At 45.1% G+C, this 13,492-nt stretch overlaps 1 protein-coding gene across 5 annotated transcripts in view; it reads right to left on the bottom strand.

Moving 5' to 3' along the window:
* Window positions 1-13,492, bottom strand: part of LOC119161388 (mediator of RNA polymerase II transcription subunit 27) — an 80,818-nt gene that overhangs the window by 31,251 nt on the left and 36,075 nt on the right. For all 5 annotated transcript variants that reach the window (XR_012887372.1, XR_005108457.2, XM_037413826.2 and 2 more), the window contains one exon: window positions 10,677-10,770. Coding sequence is in view for 3 of the 5 variants with exons in the window: in XM_037413826.2 (XP_037269723.1) it covers window positions 10,677-10,770 (94 nt within the window). In the remaining 2 variants the exon portion in view is untranslated. The remainder of the gene's footprint in view (window positions 1-10,676; window positions 10,771-13,492) is intronic.

Genomic DNA, 13,492 nt, shown 5'->3' with positions numbered 1-13,492 from the left:
CGGCAATTTCACCAGACAGGCTGGGCATAAATTATCTCAGAGTGCCGTTCAGTTCATACGTGAATTCAAGTTCGCACAGTTTTCTGTAGCACGCACAGGATTACCCAAAGCATCGTTGATACAGCGACGATCAGGTGACACCACCACCCTTCGCACTGCAGTAAGAAATGAGGTAACGAACATTCAGCAGTTCCTATAGCTTGGGAAAGTACTTTGGCCCGATATAGATTCATTTGACGATCAAAAGTTCATACGGTGAAAGCGGAATGGGTCGTACATCCGTGCGTCCTACCTTTTTTTTATGCGAGTTAACGAGTTGATCATCCCTCCGCAGCCATCTTGGATTGCACGACGCACCACCTATAAGCAGTGGCCATTGCGAATAATAAAATATAACACATGCACGCATGCACACTCTGCGCACGTTCAGTACAACTGCAACGCCGTACTATCGCAGTGTAAAGAAATGTGAACAGTGGAAAGTGTGGCTTTCGACTCAATCGAACTGTGACATGCCTTGACCGTTGCTAGGAGAATCTGTACTATCAGCTGGTGCCCTTGCAGCACTATATCTTGCTCTGGCTGGCACTTTGCACTGCATGTGTGTTCCGAGTGCCAGACATAACTGGAAAATGATAAGCACATTTGGTGCACGAATGCGATCTCGAGAAGGACTTTAGTGCTATGTGAAGCCGGCTGAAAGCACAAGCTTTATTGACAGTCAAGGCCCGTAGCAGTTCGACCGAATCAAAAGCTATGTTTTCCGCTGGTCGCGTTTCTTTCCATCACGACAATACATACCTGATAAAGTTAGTTCCGCAGTCTCCAATGCACGTGCTGCAGACATTCCCATCTGTTGAGAAAGGTGTTCTCAACATTTTACAAGAAAACAGCACAATATATCCAGGAGAGGGAACGCTCAAAACAAGCTTACAGCTGGGCTCGGGTTGGGAATTTTCTCATTTGATTTGCGGAGTGTCTGCTAGCATGGCATTTGAGAGTATTGGTTTTCTGGACTTGCAAGAGATGGCGCGACCTGCTGCCTAAATATACCAACGCGCACTGAACTCGCTGTATTCTGGTGTATTCAAAGATGTGCTACCAGCTGGCCATAAGCTTTTCTTTTTTTTTTTCTAAAAGCTGCAGTAGTTAGAAAATGGCACTAATGCCTCATTTCATTCCCTGAAAGCAAGAACCTGGAGACATGTGCTCTAACAAAATTGTCACAGCAGCAGTTTTTTACGAGAGGAACTGTTCAAACGTATTTTAGAAACTAAAACCAATTTTGAGTCAGAACAAGCATTCCTACAAAAAAACATTGCCTGTACAACCATGAAGACATGGGCAAATTTTAATGGTTGTCAAGGGCTGTGCACCACCACTTAGATTGGATGCTATTTGCCAAATTAACGACATTTGCCATACCAACAACATATCATTATTCCTCAGAGCAACTTCAGACGGGAACGGCCTACCCTATGACATCGTCAACATTGCCTCATCATCTACTTTTCAAGAATGCATCTCTGATCCTCTGCAATGTTAACTGAATCATCACTGCTAGACTTTTACTTGTAATCCAACACCTTATGTAACACCCCCTGAACGGGGGCCCTAAAGGAAATAAAATTGAAATGAACTGAACTGAATTACACAAATATAACTCATTCTGTCTTAATAGGTTGGTGGCATGAGAAACCCCAAGCAAAACCTGCCCTTCTACTTTTTGCTGGTTATTCACATTGTCGAGAAATACGCGTAGAGCATGGTATTACTACCTCAATACACTAACCAACCTTTATCTTTCTCGTGGAAAGGGCTCACATTTTCTTTATACTGCTTATGAATCTACTGCCACAGAATTTCTTTTAATCTTCAGGTACTATAAGCAATATTATCACTCTTAAAAGTGGGAGCTTTGGGGCCGCTTCCATTGAATGAACTGTCATGGATGTCAAACTATTTCTTCATGAACTTATGAAGAAAACGGTTGAACTTGCTCCCTTGACATCTCTGGCAGCACCCGTACAATTTTGCTGAAGGTGCTCTACGGCTGCAGAAACTTGAGGGGTGAAAACTTTAACTGCTCGCAGCATATTCATTTTTTCGAAATTGGAAGGGCAGACATGTTTCCTCGTCAAATTTTGGGCCAGCATCACAGTCTTGTGTTTTTGATGCTCGTACAATTTTTGCACAAATGTACCACTAATCACTCCTGTGCCATCTGTAAGCTCACGTTCGAGGAACTGGTTTCTAATGTTTTTGAGCACGTGGCACAGGTCAAAACTCGGCAAGATAACGCGGTTGGCATTGTGTGGATGACGTACAACTGTGTTGAGGTTGCCGTTACACATGTGCTTAAACATCGTCACGTTTGCTGAATAATTGTCCGTGACAATGTGAATGATGATAAAGCCACATGATTCGACAGCAGCAATGACCTCCTTCGTCCACGCAAAGAGGTCTCTACTGCTCAGTTGCTTCGTGAAGTAGTATGAGCATGGAATCTTGTACCAATAGAGGTACCATGCAGCACAAAGCAGAGGACTCTGTTCGCAAGGGATTCTTTCACTGTATTTGCCATGCTGGATTGTTCTTGCGGCCAAAGACTGCATCAGCCTTCCTATCATAGATGCCCTTTTGTTTTATGCTAGCTTCATCTATTATTAATGAGGCCATATGTTTGCTGCTGAGTAGCGAGGCCTCGTGAACCAGACGGTCCTGCATAGCATTGCTCTCTCTGATCGTTGCCAATGCTTTATGCTTCAAGCATTATGCCTCGTTAGCCAATTTTCCACATTTTTACTGAGCTTCAGCTTGTATTATGGACGAGCACATGCACACCTAAATTATGCGTCGAGCTGTCTGATAACATTAGTTGATTTTTTTTTTTTAAAGGAGAGATGATCCCTCTAACACCGACTTCTTGAGTAACCCCCCTCCCCCTCATCGTAGAAAACCCTTATTCCACAGTTTCACATCGACAATCTCCCTTTTGCCATGTGTGCGGCGCAGAAGATGCAATGGCAGAGTCGCTGTGCCGCTACCGCCGACGTGTGGCAAAACATACTCAGAAACTCTCCCATTGTATTCGCGACGGTTGAGAAGGCCGTAAGAAAACAAGCGCGTGCAGGTGCAGTCTAGCCAAGCCGTGGCTCATATTTCCCGACATTACTGCCAGATGGCATCCAAATCTCGCACAGCACCTCTAGACAATTGTCAAGTTTAAGCACTTCCTTAATGCTGAACTATCTCGATCTGGTCACTGCATTTTTATTTGTGAACATTGTCAATCAAAAGCAAATGTTACATATATCTGAGGAGCAACATCAATAGGTAAATATTAGGTAGTGCATTTCTTTACTAAAAATACAGACACACCATTCTAAAGATTGTAGCGTTTTCTACCCTGCACTGAAGATGCAACACAATGCACCACAAAAAAGTGCGCTGCCGACGACATCGTGCTGCCACCTGTCAGTGGCCCTGGGTTTAGTACAAGCTCATGTTTAATGACATTATTGCCAGATGGCATCTATATCTCACGCAGTGAACGCAGTGCCTCCAGGCAGAGGGCTATCATCTTTCGACGACATTTGCAGAGAAGCACACAGATACCAGGCCTTTTTTTTCGTACTTGCACTGTTGTGCCAAGTGTTCAGGAAAATTAATGAGACTTCTAATCATTTTTTCCCTTTTTCTAATACATTCACCACAAGTGCTTCCTGTTCAGGTGTGCATAGCATTCTTTAGAGATGCTCCAGCAGCTCTACCTCCTGCCTTGCACTGCCACATGCTTTAAGGTGCATTATCCACTATGGCTAATTAAATAAAAACGATGTCAGTTGGCAAGCAGACTTGAGGTTCATCACAGCCTTCTGCATGGTTCTCCCGCCCAGTACCTACACTTAGGCAATGCAGAGCTGTTGTACAAGCCTGCACTAAGTGTGCTCTAGACTGGATGAGCTGTGTGAGTGAGTATGTGTAGTGGACTGACTTTGTTTCATGGCCAACATGACTAACACATATTGGCCAAGTGTATATTATGCACTTTAAACGATTTTGAGGTGGCTCAAAATAATGCGATGCCTGCCAAGGAGTCTGGCCAGTGTACGCTGGCAAGTTTGTGTGCTAATTTGGGAGGCAATACAGTCGAATATCATTAATTTGAACATGCTTAATTCGAACTTCCGGTTAATTCGAACTCACGATGAGGTCCCGTTAAAGCTATGTGTATTCCAATGGGTGAAAACGCTCAGTAATTCGAGCGCGCAAGCCCTTGCGATGGTTAATTCTACCATACCGTGCTCCGAAAATGCTCTCAGCACCCCGCCCAATCCTGCGGCAGCCCCTGCGACACCTCAACGCTGCGCGCAAAGGAAATGAAAAAGAAAGAAAAGGCTGCGGTGGAATGTTTTCTCTCTCTCAAATGCCGAACTGCGACGCGCTTGTGTCATGCTTCTCGCTTTTCCGTCCCTGCCACGTAAAGACCCTTCTCTTTCCAACGCCGCGCGCGACAAGAGAGAGAAAAAAAAACGAAAGCTGTCACTGGGTTGAATGAATTTGTGGTTGAAGGAAAGGAATAAGGCACTATCTTCTGCAGCCCTTGCGCCTTGCGGGAGCACGGCTCTGCGCCTTGAGGGGGGGGGTCTCACGCACCGGTGTCGCGCTTCCCCCTTTCCCGTTCCTGCCACGTATCTCTTCTCCTTTCAATGACGCGCGCAAAGAAAGCAAGACATTAAAGGGGCCCTGCAAAACTTTTTGAGCATGGCCAGAAAACGCTGCCGATCGGTAGTAGAGGCTGCCGAGAAGACACGAGCCAAATATTATAGCACAGCACGCAGCCTCGAATTCACAATAAATTCACAATAAAGTCAGCTAAAAATTGCTTTCCCTGCTCTGAACAAATGGTGAAAGAAGCTCGAAAATCACTCATCACAGCTGTTCTATCAGCCATTGGCTGATTTGAACACGACGCCTTCTGTCATTACAAGGATCGCCGCAGGAGGCCGCGATTTGTCCATGCATGCAATCACACTGAAAAAACCGCGTATTCAAAGAAAAAAAAAAGTGCTCAAGATCACAAGTCACATATGGGGTATTTTCTTTGCCCGAGCCACAGACCCATAGCCAGGATTGTTTTTTTCTCTGGGGGGGAGGGGGGGGGGGGGGCAAGGCTTAATGGTTTGAAAAAAAGTCTTTTCATGGCAACTAGAAATAAATAATAAAGTTGGCCAAGAATGTAGGCGAGGCTTAATTTTTAGAAGAAAATGAGAACAAAGTTGAATGTAGCACAAAGGCGAGTTAATCAGCGATGCAAAGCAAATTTTGGCACTTTAATAAAGTAAGCGCATGTGCACCACAAAGAATGCTTTCCTACCGAATAATCTCGCCCAAGAAGTCCCATACAGTCAGTAACGGAAAAACGAGTTGCAAAAATAAAAAGGGGGGGGGGGGGGCAAATGCAGGGGAACTGGTTGTCCACTTACGCTTGTGCAGCGAAAAAAAAAATATTGGATGCTTTCTCTGCCAAACTTCTCACACCCTGTCTTAGCAACAGGCCTGCTAAAAGAACGGGAGCCATTTTATGGCACGAAGTTTTCAACAAGGAACACACACATTCGGAAAAACAATCCCATTAGACAACAAAGAACTAAAACACGGATGCTTCCCTGACACAAAAGAAGCAGAACGTTAACATTCATTCTAGCAAGCAATTTTAAAGAATGGAGTTGCAAATGGTTTTACCGTATAGTAAAGGTCAATGCAAAAAAAAAAAAGACGAACATGTAGCCTGGCCGGAAAGAAGGATTCATGCCACTATTTTCATGCGCTGCAGTTTCTCAATAAACACAGAGATAACTGCGTCAACACTGACTTGTATCCGGCGAACAGACATTAGGGCCAGACCATCAAGGCGCTTCTGAGCTGTGCGGTATGACTCATTACAGTGTCGAGAAGCTGCGTTCTACTACAGCTGTATTCACTGGGACCGTGGCCAAGATTTTGAGAAGTGTGTAATTGTTCGGAGAGAGGGCTTTGTAGCACTCAGCTAAAGCGTCTGTCGCAAATCGAGAAAATTCATTCTTTTGCAGGGCTTGCCTTTTAGTTTTCCAGATTTCCTTTTCACCTTTCAGTGTACGGATATGAGCTGTTGTCATATCTCTCGGGTAAAAATCGAAAGCCAGCTGCACAGATTCAAATTTGCCTTTGGAGGCATGCTTTGGCAACACAGATTGCAAACTTAGCAGTGTCTTACAATGGTTTGCAAAGTGCCGTTTCAGAAGCTTTCAGGTCATCTATGCACGGAATGAATGAGGCTCGCCTGTAGTACTCTTCTGCAGAACTGCAATCATAGTTTGTCCAATATCTTTAAGTTCCTAACACTCGTAGAATCTCGCACTTCACTCGAAACTCCGCCACTCTGTTTTGACAAAGAGAAAATATTTTGTGGAATCCTGCCTCCGCGCTAGTTCCCATCTCTTCCAGCTTAGTCAGCACCAAGTCAACAAGCTCCAAGGCGACGCCCATGTCAATAGATGGGATCTGCTGATACATGGACAAGTGGTGTGTGAGGCCTAGGATTTCTCACTAACAGTGAGTCATATAGGAAAGTAGTTGGGTAAAAAAATTCACTGATGGAGGCAATAATAGAGTTCCCCACAATCATACCTAGAGGGAACTGTGGTGCCACCATCTGTGCAAATTTTGAAACGCTGGGAATGACAGTATGCATCTGCGAGGCTTGTGTTGGCTGATGTTGAGTGAGGCTCCGGCTCAAAAGCGGATACAACTGCGTAAATAAGGCTTCTCTGAAACAAAATGTTTATACATAAGCGGATCTCATTCACGCGTATTATATTCTAAAATGAAAGTCCACTTGCCTTGATGGCACAACCGAATGACCAAAGAAAGAAACAGACAACATAAAAGTGGCGGAAAGAACGCTCGCTTTGTCGTCTGCCAGCCAAGTTTAGCGGCAGTTGTTTACTTCTTACGCTTCGTAAAATTGTACATCAATGTAGAAGGTTTTAGTGCTAAATAAAACACGTTTCTGTGCAATCGCAAAAGTAAATTGCTTATTACGTGCTCTTTTAGTAAGAAATCAATCATTTTAACGTGAAGCAAGACGCGTCTTCGAGGTATGCAAATCCGAGTCAAGTTTGAAGCTCACACATCCCGTCATTCCCTTGCATCCAGCAGCTAACAGGCAGGTATGATTGTGAGAAACTCTATGGAGGCAATGAGCGGTGGACGCTATTGCTTTGTTACGGAAGGTGTCCATGAACTCAAGTGAGCGAACTATCTCGGAAAGCACTTCTCCAAACAATGCAACTGAATCGTGACGTTCTATATGCCTTGTTTCACAATATCGGCGTAGACGGTTCTAGATATTTTTTCAGGACTGCTGTGCTTTTGAGTGACACCCGAAAGAAAGTGCACACTTAACAAATTGTGGGAAAGGTCCGTCGAATGTCTTGGACAGCTGAGGCATCACTAAAACAAAGGCTGAGGAATCGCGACGAGCAATGGGTGTACAAAGCCAGTGGAAAGTCGTTCCGGATGAGCGCTTGCACCCCTGGAGATCAACGACACTCTTCCCTCCCATTTCACCTTGTTGGACTCGCATGCTGGGTCACCAAATATGGGGCTTCCGTCGATGTACAATAGACGAATAAATAGAGTAGCATAAACACTCATTTAACAGGTGGGTGTCTTAACGGTACAAATTGTTCCCTGTTTACTCTTTCCGAAGACAGAGGCAGCAGACAAAGAATCGTGGGGTTCGCATAGGCGCCAGTGGGGTCAAACAGGTTAATAGGTTGTCGAAGCCATCGTATTCTGTACTAAAGTTCACTTTTCCAAGCTATTTGGCTGCCTCCCTCGGTGGACGATCTTTGGCAATATGTAGAGAGCATGTGGTTGTAGGCTTGCAAGTCCCTCAGATGTTTTCTTTCCTGTACGGGCAATTGTTTTGCCGACGCCTCAGACATATGAGTGAGTGGCATTTCTGTTGTAGTGTTGATTCACGGGCAGAATGCTGAATTTCTCAGCGAGCATTGCCGTGCTTTCAGAAAAAAAAAAGTTCTTTGGTTGCTATTCTTCGTTTGTTCTTTGAATAGTGTTTGCTTTTCATTTGTTTGAATGCACACGCTGCTACTTGTACTTGTGCCTCTATACTCTGGCGTTATTGGCTGACTGGATGAATGTAGGGGGGGGCCCTAGGCGTCCCCTTGCCAACGTGCCTGCCATGCCATCCATCCCTGCTTAGCTTCCAGTGCTTTCGTCGGCACAAGAGAAGAAAGAATGCAACTGCAGCGTGCAACAGATCTTTGTAACTCCGCTCATACTGTTTGAATTCTAAAAATTTTTGCAGCGGTGAGTGCGTGCGTCATTAAGCTTCTTTAGTGAATCCATTCCATGGCTACTCTAAAAAGTGCTGCAAGGCCCCTTTAATGGGACCGACAACTGATTTTTTTCGACACAGTTTTTCCCGGCGCGACTGAAAGCCTACCTTTTGCAGTATTCACAGGTGCAGTACAGTTAAACCTGCTTATAACAAACCTCTATATAGCGAAGTTTTTATACTCCCCGTTACTTCAGAGAAGCACATGTATTTGTGACCTCTATGCAACAAAGTAACAGCGGGAGACATCCCTGATATAACGAATTTATGCCATGATTAATCTAGGAAAACTACCGTTGTGTTGGCAGTGCCGCGCTTTCATTTAGCTTCACATATGTAGGGCCGCACTGAACGTCATCGGGGGCGACACCAGGTGCGCGCAAAACCATGCATCCGCACATGCCGTCAAAAACGAGCTTTTTTTAATGCGGATAACTGTGTAATCACTACCAAAAGGATTTCAGATTAAGTGCTGATGAAAACTCTCCGAGACCGCGGTTACAACGGATCTTCGGAAGTTGACTTTTCATGCGCTTCCATACTCCGAGACCGTACCCTTCACGATTAGCCAATTAGCTCTGGCCTGGCAACAACACGACGGCGCGTTGAATCCTATGCAATAAATGTGATAGCAACAAACTGCAATGTTATACAAAGTAAGGCTGGCAGCAAACTCTTTTAGATACAATATCGCAAAACTTCTACAAAACTCTAAATATGGCTGCTTCAGGGAGAAGTATGGAAGCCCAGCCCAGCGATCTGCCGCAAATTATTACCTCTGTCTCTCAGAGAGAAGTGCTCTTTTCACAGTTTCATTTCTTTGAAAGTGCTCTCATGCTTGCTGAGATAGCATGTGTGCCAACAATTACAACCGCGCCCTTAAAATCAATGTTCACCGTTGCTACTCAAGCGACTCCCCCCTCCCCACCCCGTTTTTCATGCTCGTTCAAGACGAGTGGTTTCTATTCTGTTTGGGTATTCGCCAGCAGTTCTAACATGGGGAGGGATGTTATCACTAAGCTTTCCAGGCGATAGAGATGGGCCAGCTTATTTGATTTCTGCTTCAACAGCATTCTCGTGCTTTTACCCGCTTGTAAAAGTTTTGATGCGCGGGGGCATGTTATCAATTTGTACTTGTTACAGAACATGGCGGCAATGGCAACAGCCCGTCGAGAGTGTCCATATAATTGCTATCGCAATAATGATGCAGTTCTCCAACCACCAAATAAGTGCTTCAGGTTATCTCTGCCTTCAGTTCCCCTTTGTTTAAAATGTACATTTATTTTTCGAACTTTTGTACTGAACCCGCATATAACAAAATTCTCTTTATAAATGATTTTCTTTTTTTTTCGGGAATATGTTGATTTCGTTATATCCAGGTTTAAATGTAGTTACTCCGAAACGCAAGTAGTTATTTTATAAGCAGTATTTTTCAATTTGAAAGGCTCTGAGCATCGATGTGCCTTTTTGCCTAGCAATGCTGAGAATTGATAGCAATGCCAGTAGCTCTTCTGTCAACCTGTGCACGCTGTCATTGTTCTGCTTTCGCAGGAGTTCCTGTAACTATGCTCGACCACATTTATTCGGTGCTTTACAACTATTTTTAAAAATAAGCGGTTACAATGAGACGATGTGGCTTTATACAGCTTCCCAGTATTTGTACTGCATTGCGTGCACCTGCGCCCAAGGTTGATGTGCCTGTGTCGTGGATGGCTTGTCCCATCACTCTTACTCTCTCGACAAAGAAGCCACCAAAAACATCACTGCACGTCATTGTGTAAATAAAAAAACGTCACTCCAAAATATTAGCAACCTGAAAACTGTGTTACGGTTTCGTGAGCACGTAGAAAGTTGCTCAAGACTCGCTGACCAGCATGAGATCATTACGTCATGCGACGGCAGCGCCACTTTATTACGCACTACTAATGAAGGCCTATAAATACATTTTTATAGATGAATATTTTTTACTATGAAGAAGCAAACAATGTTTCAATACTAACAGAAAAATTGTTGACCGCGTACACTAGTTTACGGTCACATGGCAGGGCAGTTCCAATACTTAAAGATGGTGCCACCAGGTGGCACCACAGGCTATTTTTGCTATTTTCAATGAAGAAATGAAAAAAAAACTCCACTTCTCCCTAGAAAAATAGGGTTGGTTAGAGCCACTATGAGGGACAATCTTTCCAACAGTGCAGTCATCTCATTTTATGTTCTGGGCAGTTGTCGGTCCCTTGAAATACAACAATGCTAATGATGATATGCTCACCTTTAGAACAGCAGAGTTGCCACATGGCCTGAGAATCTCAATTGACATGTCCACGAATTGCCTTTGTAAACTGCTGATGAATGCATCCACATTCCTGCAAGGAACCAGTAGGGTTCAATACAAACGCTGAAACCATGCATACTATTCACACATAAAATTTGCAAGATTTTGCTAGATTCCATATAGACAAGCAGATGGCAAGCCCATTGAGCTCAAACCAATTTTATTTCTTTTTTTTTTTGCCCAGTAAAAATAGAAAGCCTCTGGGTGATTCCACGTAAGATTGAACAAATGATGGCCGGTCTACCTTTCCTTTTTATATATAAATTTCATATATTCTTATAAAATGAGACCTTTTAGAGCGGCCCTCTTTTATAAAACAGGAGAGCGGTCACAAAAAGTCAAGTGGTAATGGCAGAACCAGCCTGTGTACCAAGCCAACCAAACGGCGTCTTCTTCACAGACTGAGTGATACCCCCTGCCTATCTGAGTAGCACTCATCTTCTTGACAACATTTTCCTCCCCTCCGGAATAGAGCCATCCTGGCGACTCATGGGCAGGAGACAATAAAGGGATCGTAATACGGTTTTGGGCGGTCAATGTGGACGGTGTCACGTCCACGGCGTCATTCATCATAGCTCAAGTGGCTCCACGATGTAATTGACAGGTGAAGTTTGTTTAACCACACGGTAAGGGCCGTTATACTTGTACATCAGTTTCGTTGAGAAACCAGGACTGGTTGAAGGGATGCGAAGCCAGACAAGGTCATCCGATGCATAAGAAGCCGGAGGCGTCGGGCTATCGCAGCGGTGTTTCTGGTGTTGCTGTTCAGCCCTTGTGAGGGAGCGGGCAAGCTGACGACACTCTTCCGCATATTTAGCAGCTTGTGACATCGTCGTCGACTCAGCAACATCCGGGCAGTAAGGAAGAATGATGTCTAGCGTGCAAGAGGGCTCGCGATCATACAGGAGGAAGTATGGAGAGAAACCAGTGGTTTTCTGGACAGCAGTATTATGCGCGTATGTTACAAAAGGGAGAATACTGCCCCAGTTGGAGTGATCGGTTGCGACGTACATTGACAGCATATCTCCTAATGTACGGTTGAATCGTTCTGTAATGCCATTAGTTTGAGGATGATATGCGGTGGTGGTGCGATGAATGACTTGGCATTCCTTAAGAAGCGATTCGACGGTGTCCGACAAAAACACACGCCCTCGGTCACTCAGGAGTTCACGTGGTGCACCGTGACATAAAATGATCTGATGCAATATGAAACGACCGACGCCACTTGCCGACGCCGAAAAGAGTGGTGACGTTTCTGCGTAGCCCGTAAGGTGATCGATAGCGACGATTAACCAGCGATTTCCAGTCGGTGTAATCGGAAGAGGTCCATACAGATCGATACCAACACGATCAAACGGTTGGGCAGGACAAGGTAAGGGCTATAGTGGAGCTGGAAAACTTGGAGTGGGATTCTTCCGGCACTGGCACGCGTGACAGGAACGTACGTAGCGACGAACGAAGCGATACATTCCACGCCAGTAGTAGCGGTGGGACAGGCAGGCGTAGGTTTTTAACACTCCAGCATGGGCTCATTGTGGGTCGGCGTCAAAGGAGGCGCATATGTCTGAGCAGAGACGTCTGGGAATAACTAAGAGCCATTGGCGTCCTTCGGAGAGATAATTCAGCAAATCACCTCTGATAACGAAGTGCTGTATTTGACGGCGCGTACCTCTAAGGATATTTTGCAAGAGAGTTCGACTTAACAAACTAATAAGTGAAGCGATCCAAGGATCTTTTCGTTGATCCTGTAGCATGTTGCTGACACTAAGTGCAGATATGTCGAGGGCAGGCGAAGACTGCGACATGTCACTACATTGTAGAGGTGATCGGGACAAAGCGTCTGCGTCGGAATGTTTTTGCCCAGATCGGTAACTGATGTGAATGTCGTACTCTTGTAGCCGAAGCGCCCAACAGGTGAGCCGGCCAGTGGGATCTTTTAACGAGGAGAGCCAACATAATGCATGATTATCTGTAACCACGCTGAATGGGCACCTGTAAAGATAGGGTCGAAACTTGCCTATGGCTCATATGATAGCTAGACACTCTTTTTCGGAGACTGAAGAGTTGGCTTCTGCTTTTGTGAGTGTACGGCTGGCGTAAGAGACGACATACTCATCAAATCCGGGTTTACACTGGGCGAGCACAGTACCGAGACCAACTCCGCTAGCATCCGTGTGTATTTCCGTCGGGGCAAGAGGATCAAAATGTCGCAGAATAGGAGGTGATATAAGAAGGTGGCGGAGTGTGGCGAATGCATCATCACAAGCTGACGACCAACTAGAAAGGTCGCTGTACCCGGAAAGAAGGTCAGTCAAGGGCGATATGATGGAGGCGAAGTTGCGAATAAAACAACGAAAATATGAACATAAACCGAGGAAGCTGCGAAGTTCTCTTAAGGTGTTCGGCTTAAGAAATTCGGCAACGGCACGGAGATACAACATGGCCCAAAATTAGGAGTTTTCGAGCGCCAAAGCAGCACTTCAAGTTGAGCTGTAGACCGGCGGACGTGAGGCAAGTAACCACTGTCTCGAGACGCTGAAGATGCGTTGAAAAGTCGCTTGAAAATATTACGACATCGTCTAAATAACACAGACATGTCTGCTATTTCAGGCCATGGAGGATGTCGATCATGCGCTCGAAAGTGGCAGGCGCATTGCAGAGCCCGAATGACATGACATTAAATTCGTATAGGTCATCGGGGGTAACGAAAGCCGCCTTGGGGCGATCAGCCTCAGCCATGGGAACCTGGCAAT

This window comes from Rhipicephalus microplus, chromosome X, assembly GCF_043290135.1.
Source record: "Rhipicephalus microplus isolate Deutch F79 chromosome X, USDA_Rmic, whole genome shotgun sequence".
In the NCBI taxonomy this organism is placed as follows: domain Eukaryota; kingdom Metazoa; phylum Arthropoda; class Arachnida; order Ixodida; family Ixodidae; genus Rhipicephalus; species Rhipicephalus microplus.
This window is presented reverse-complemented; position numbering and strand designations above follow the sequence as displayed.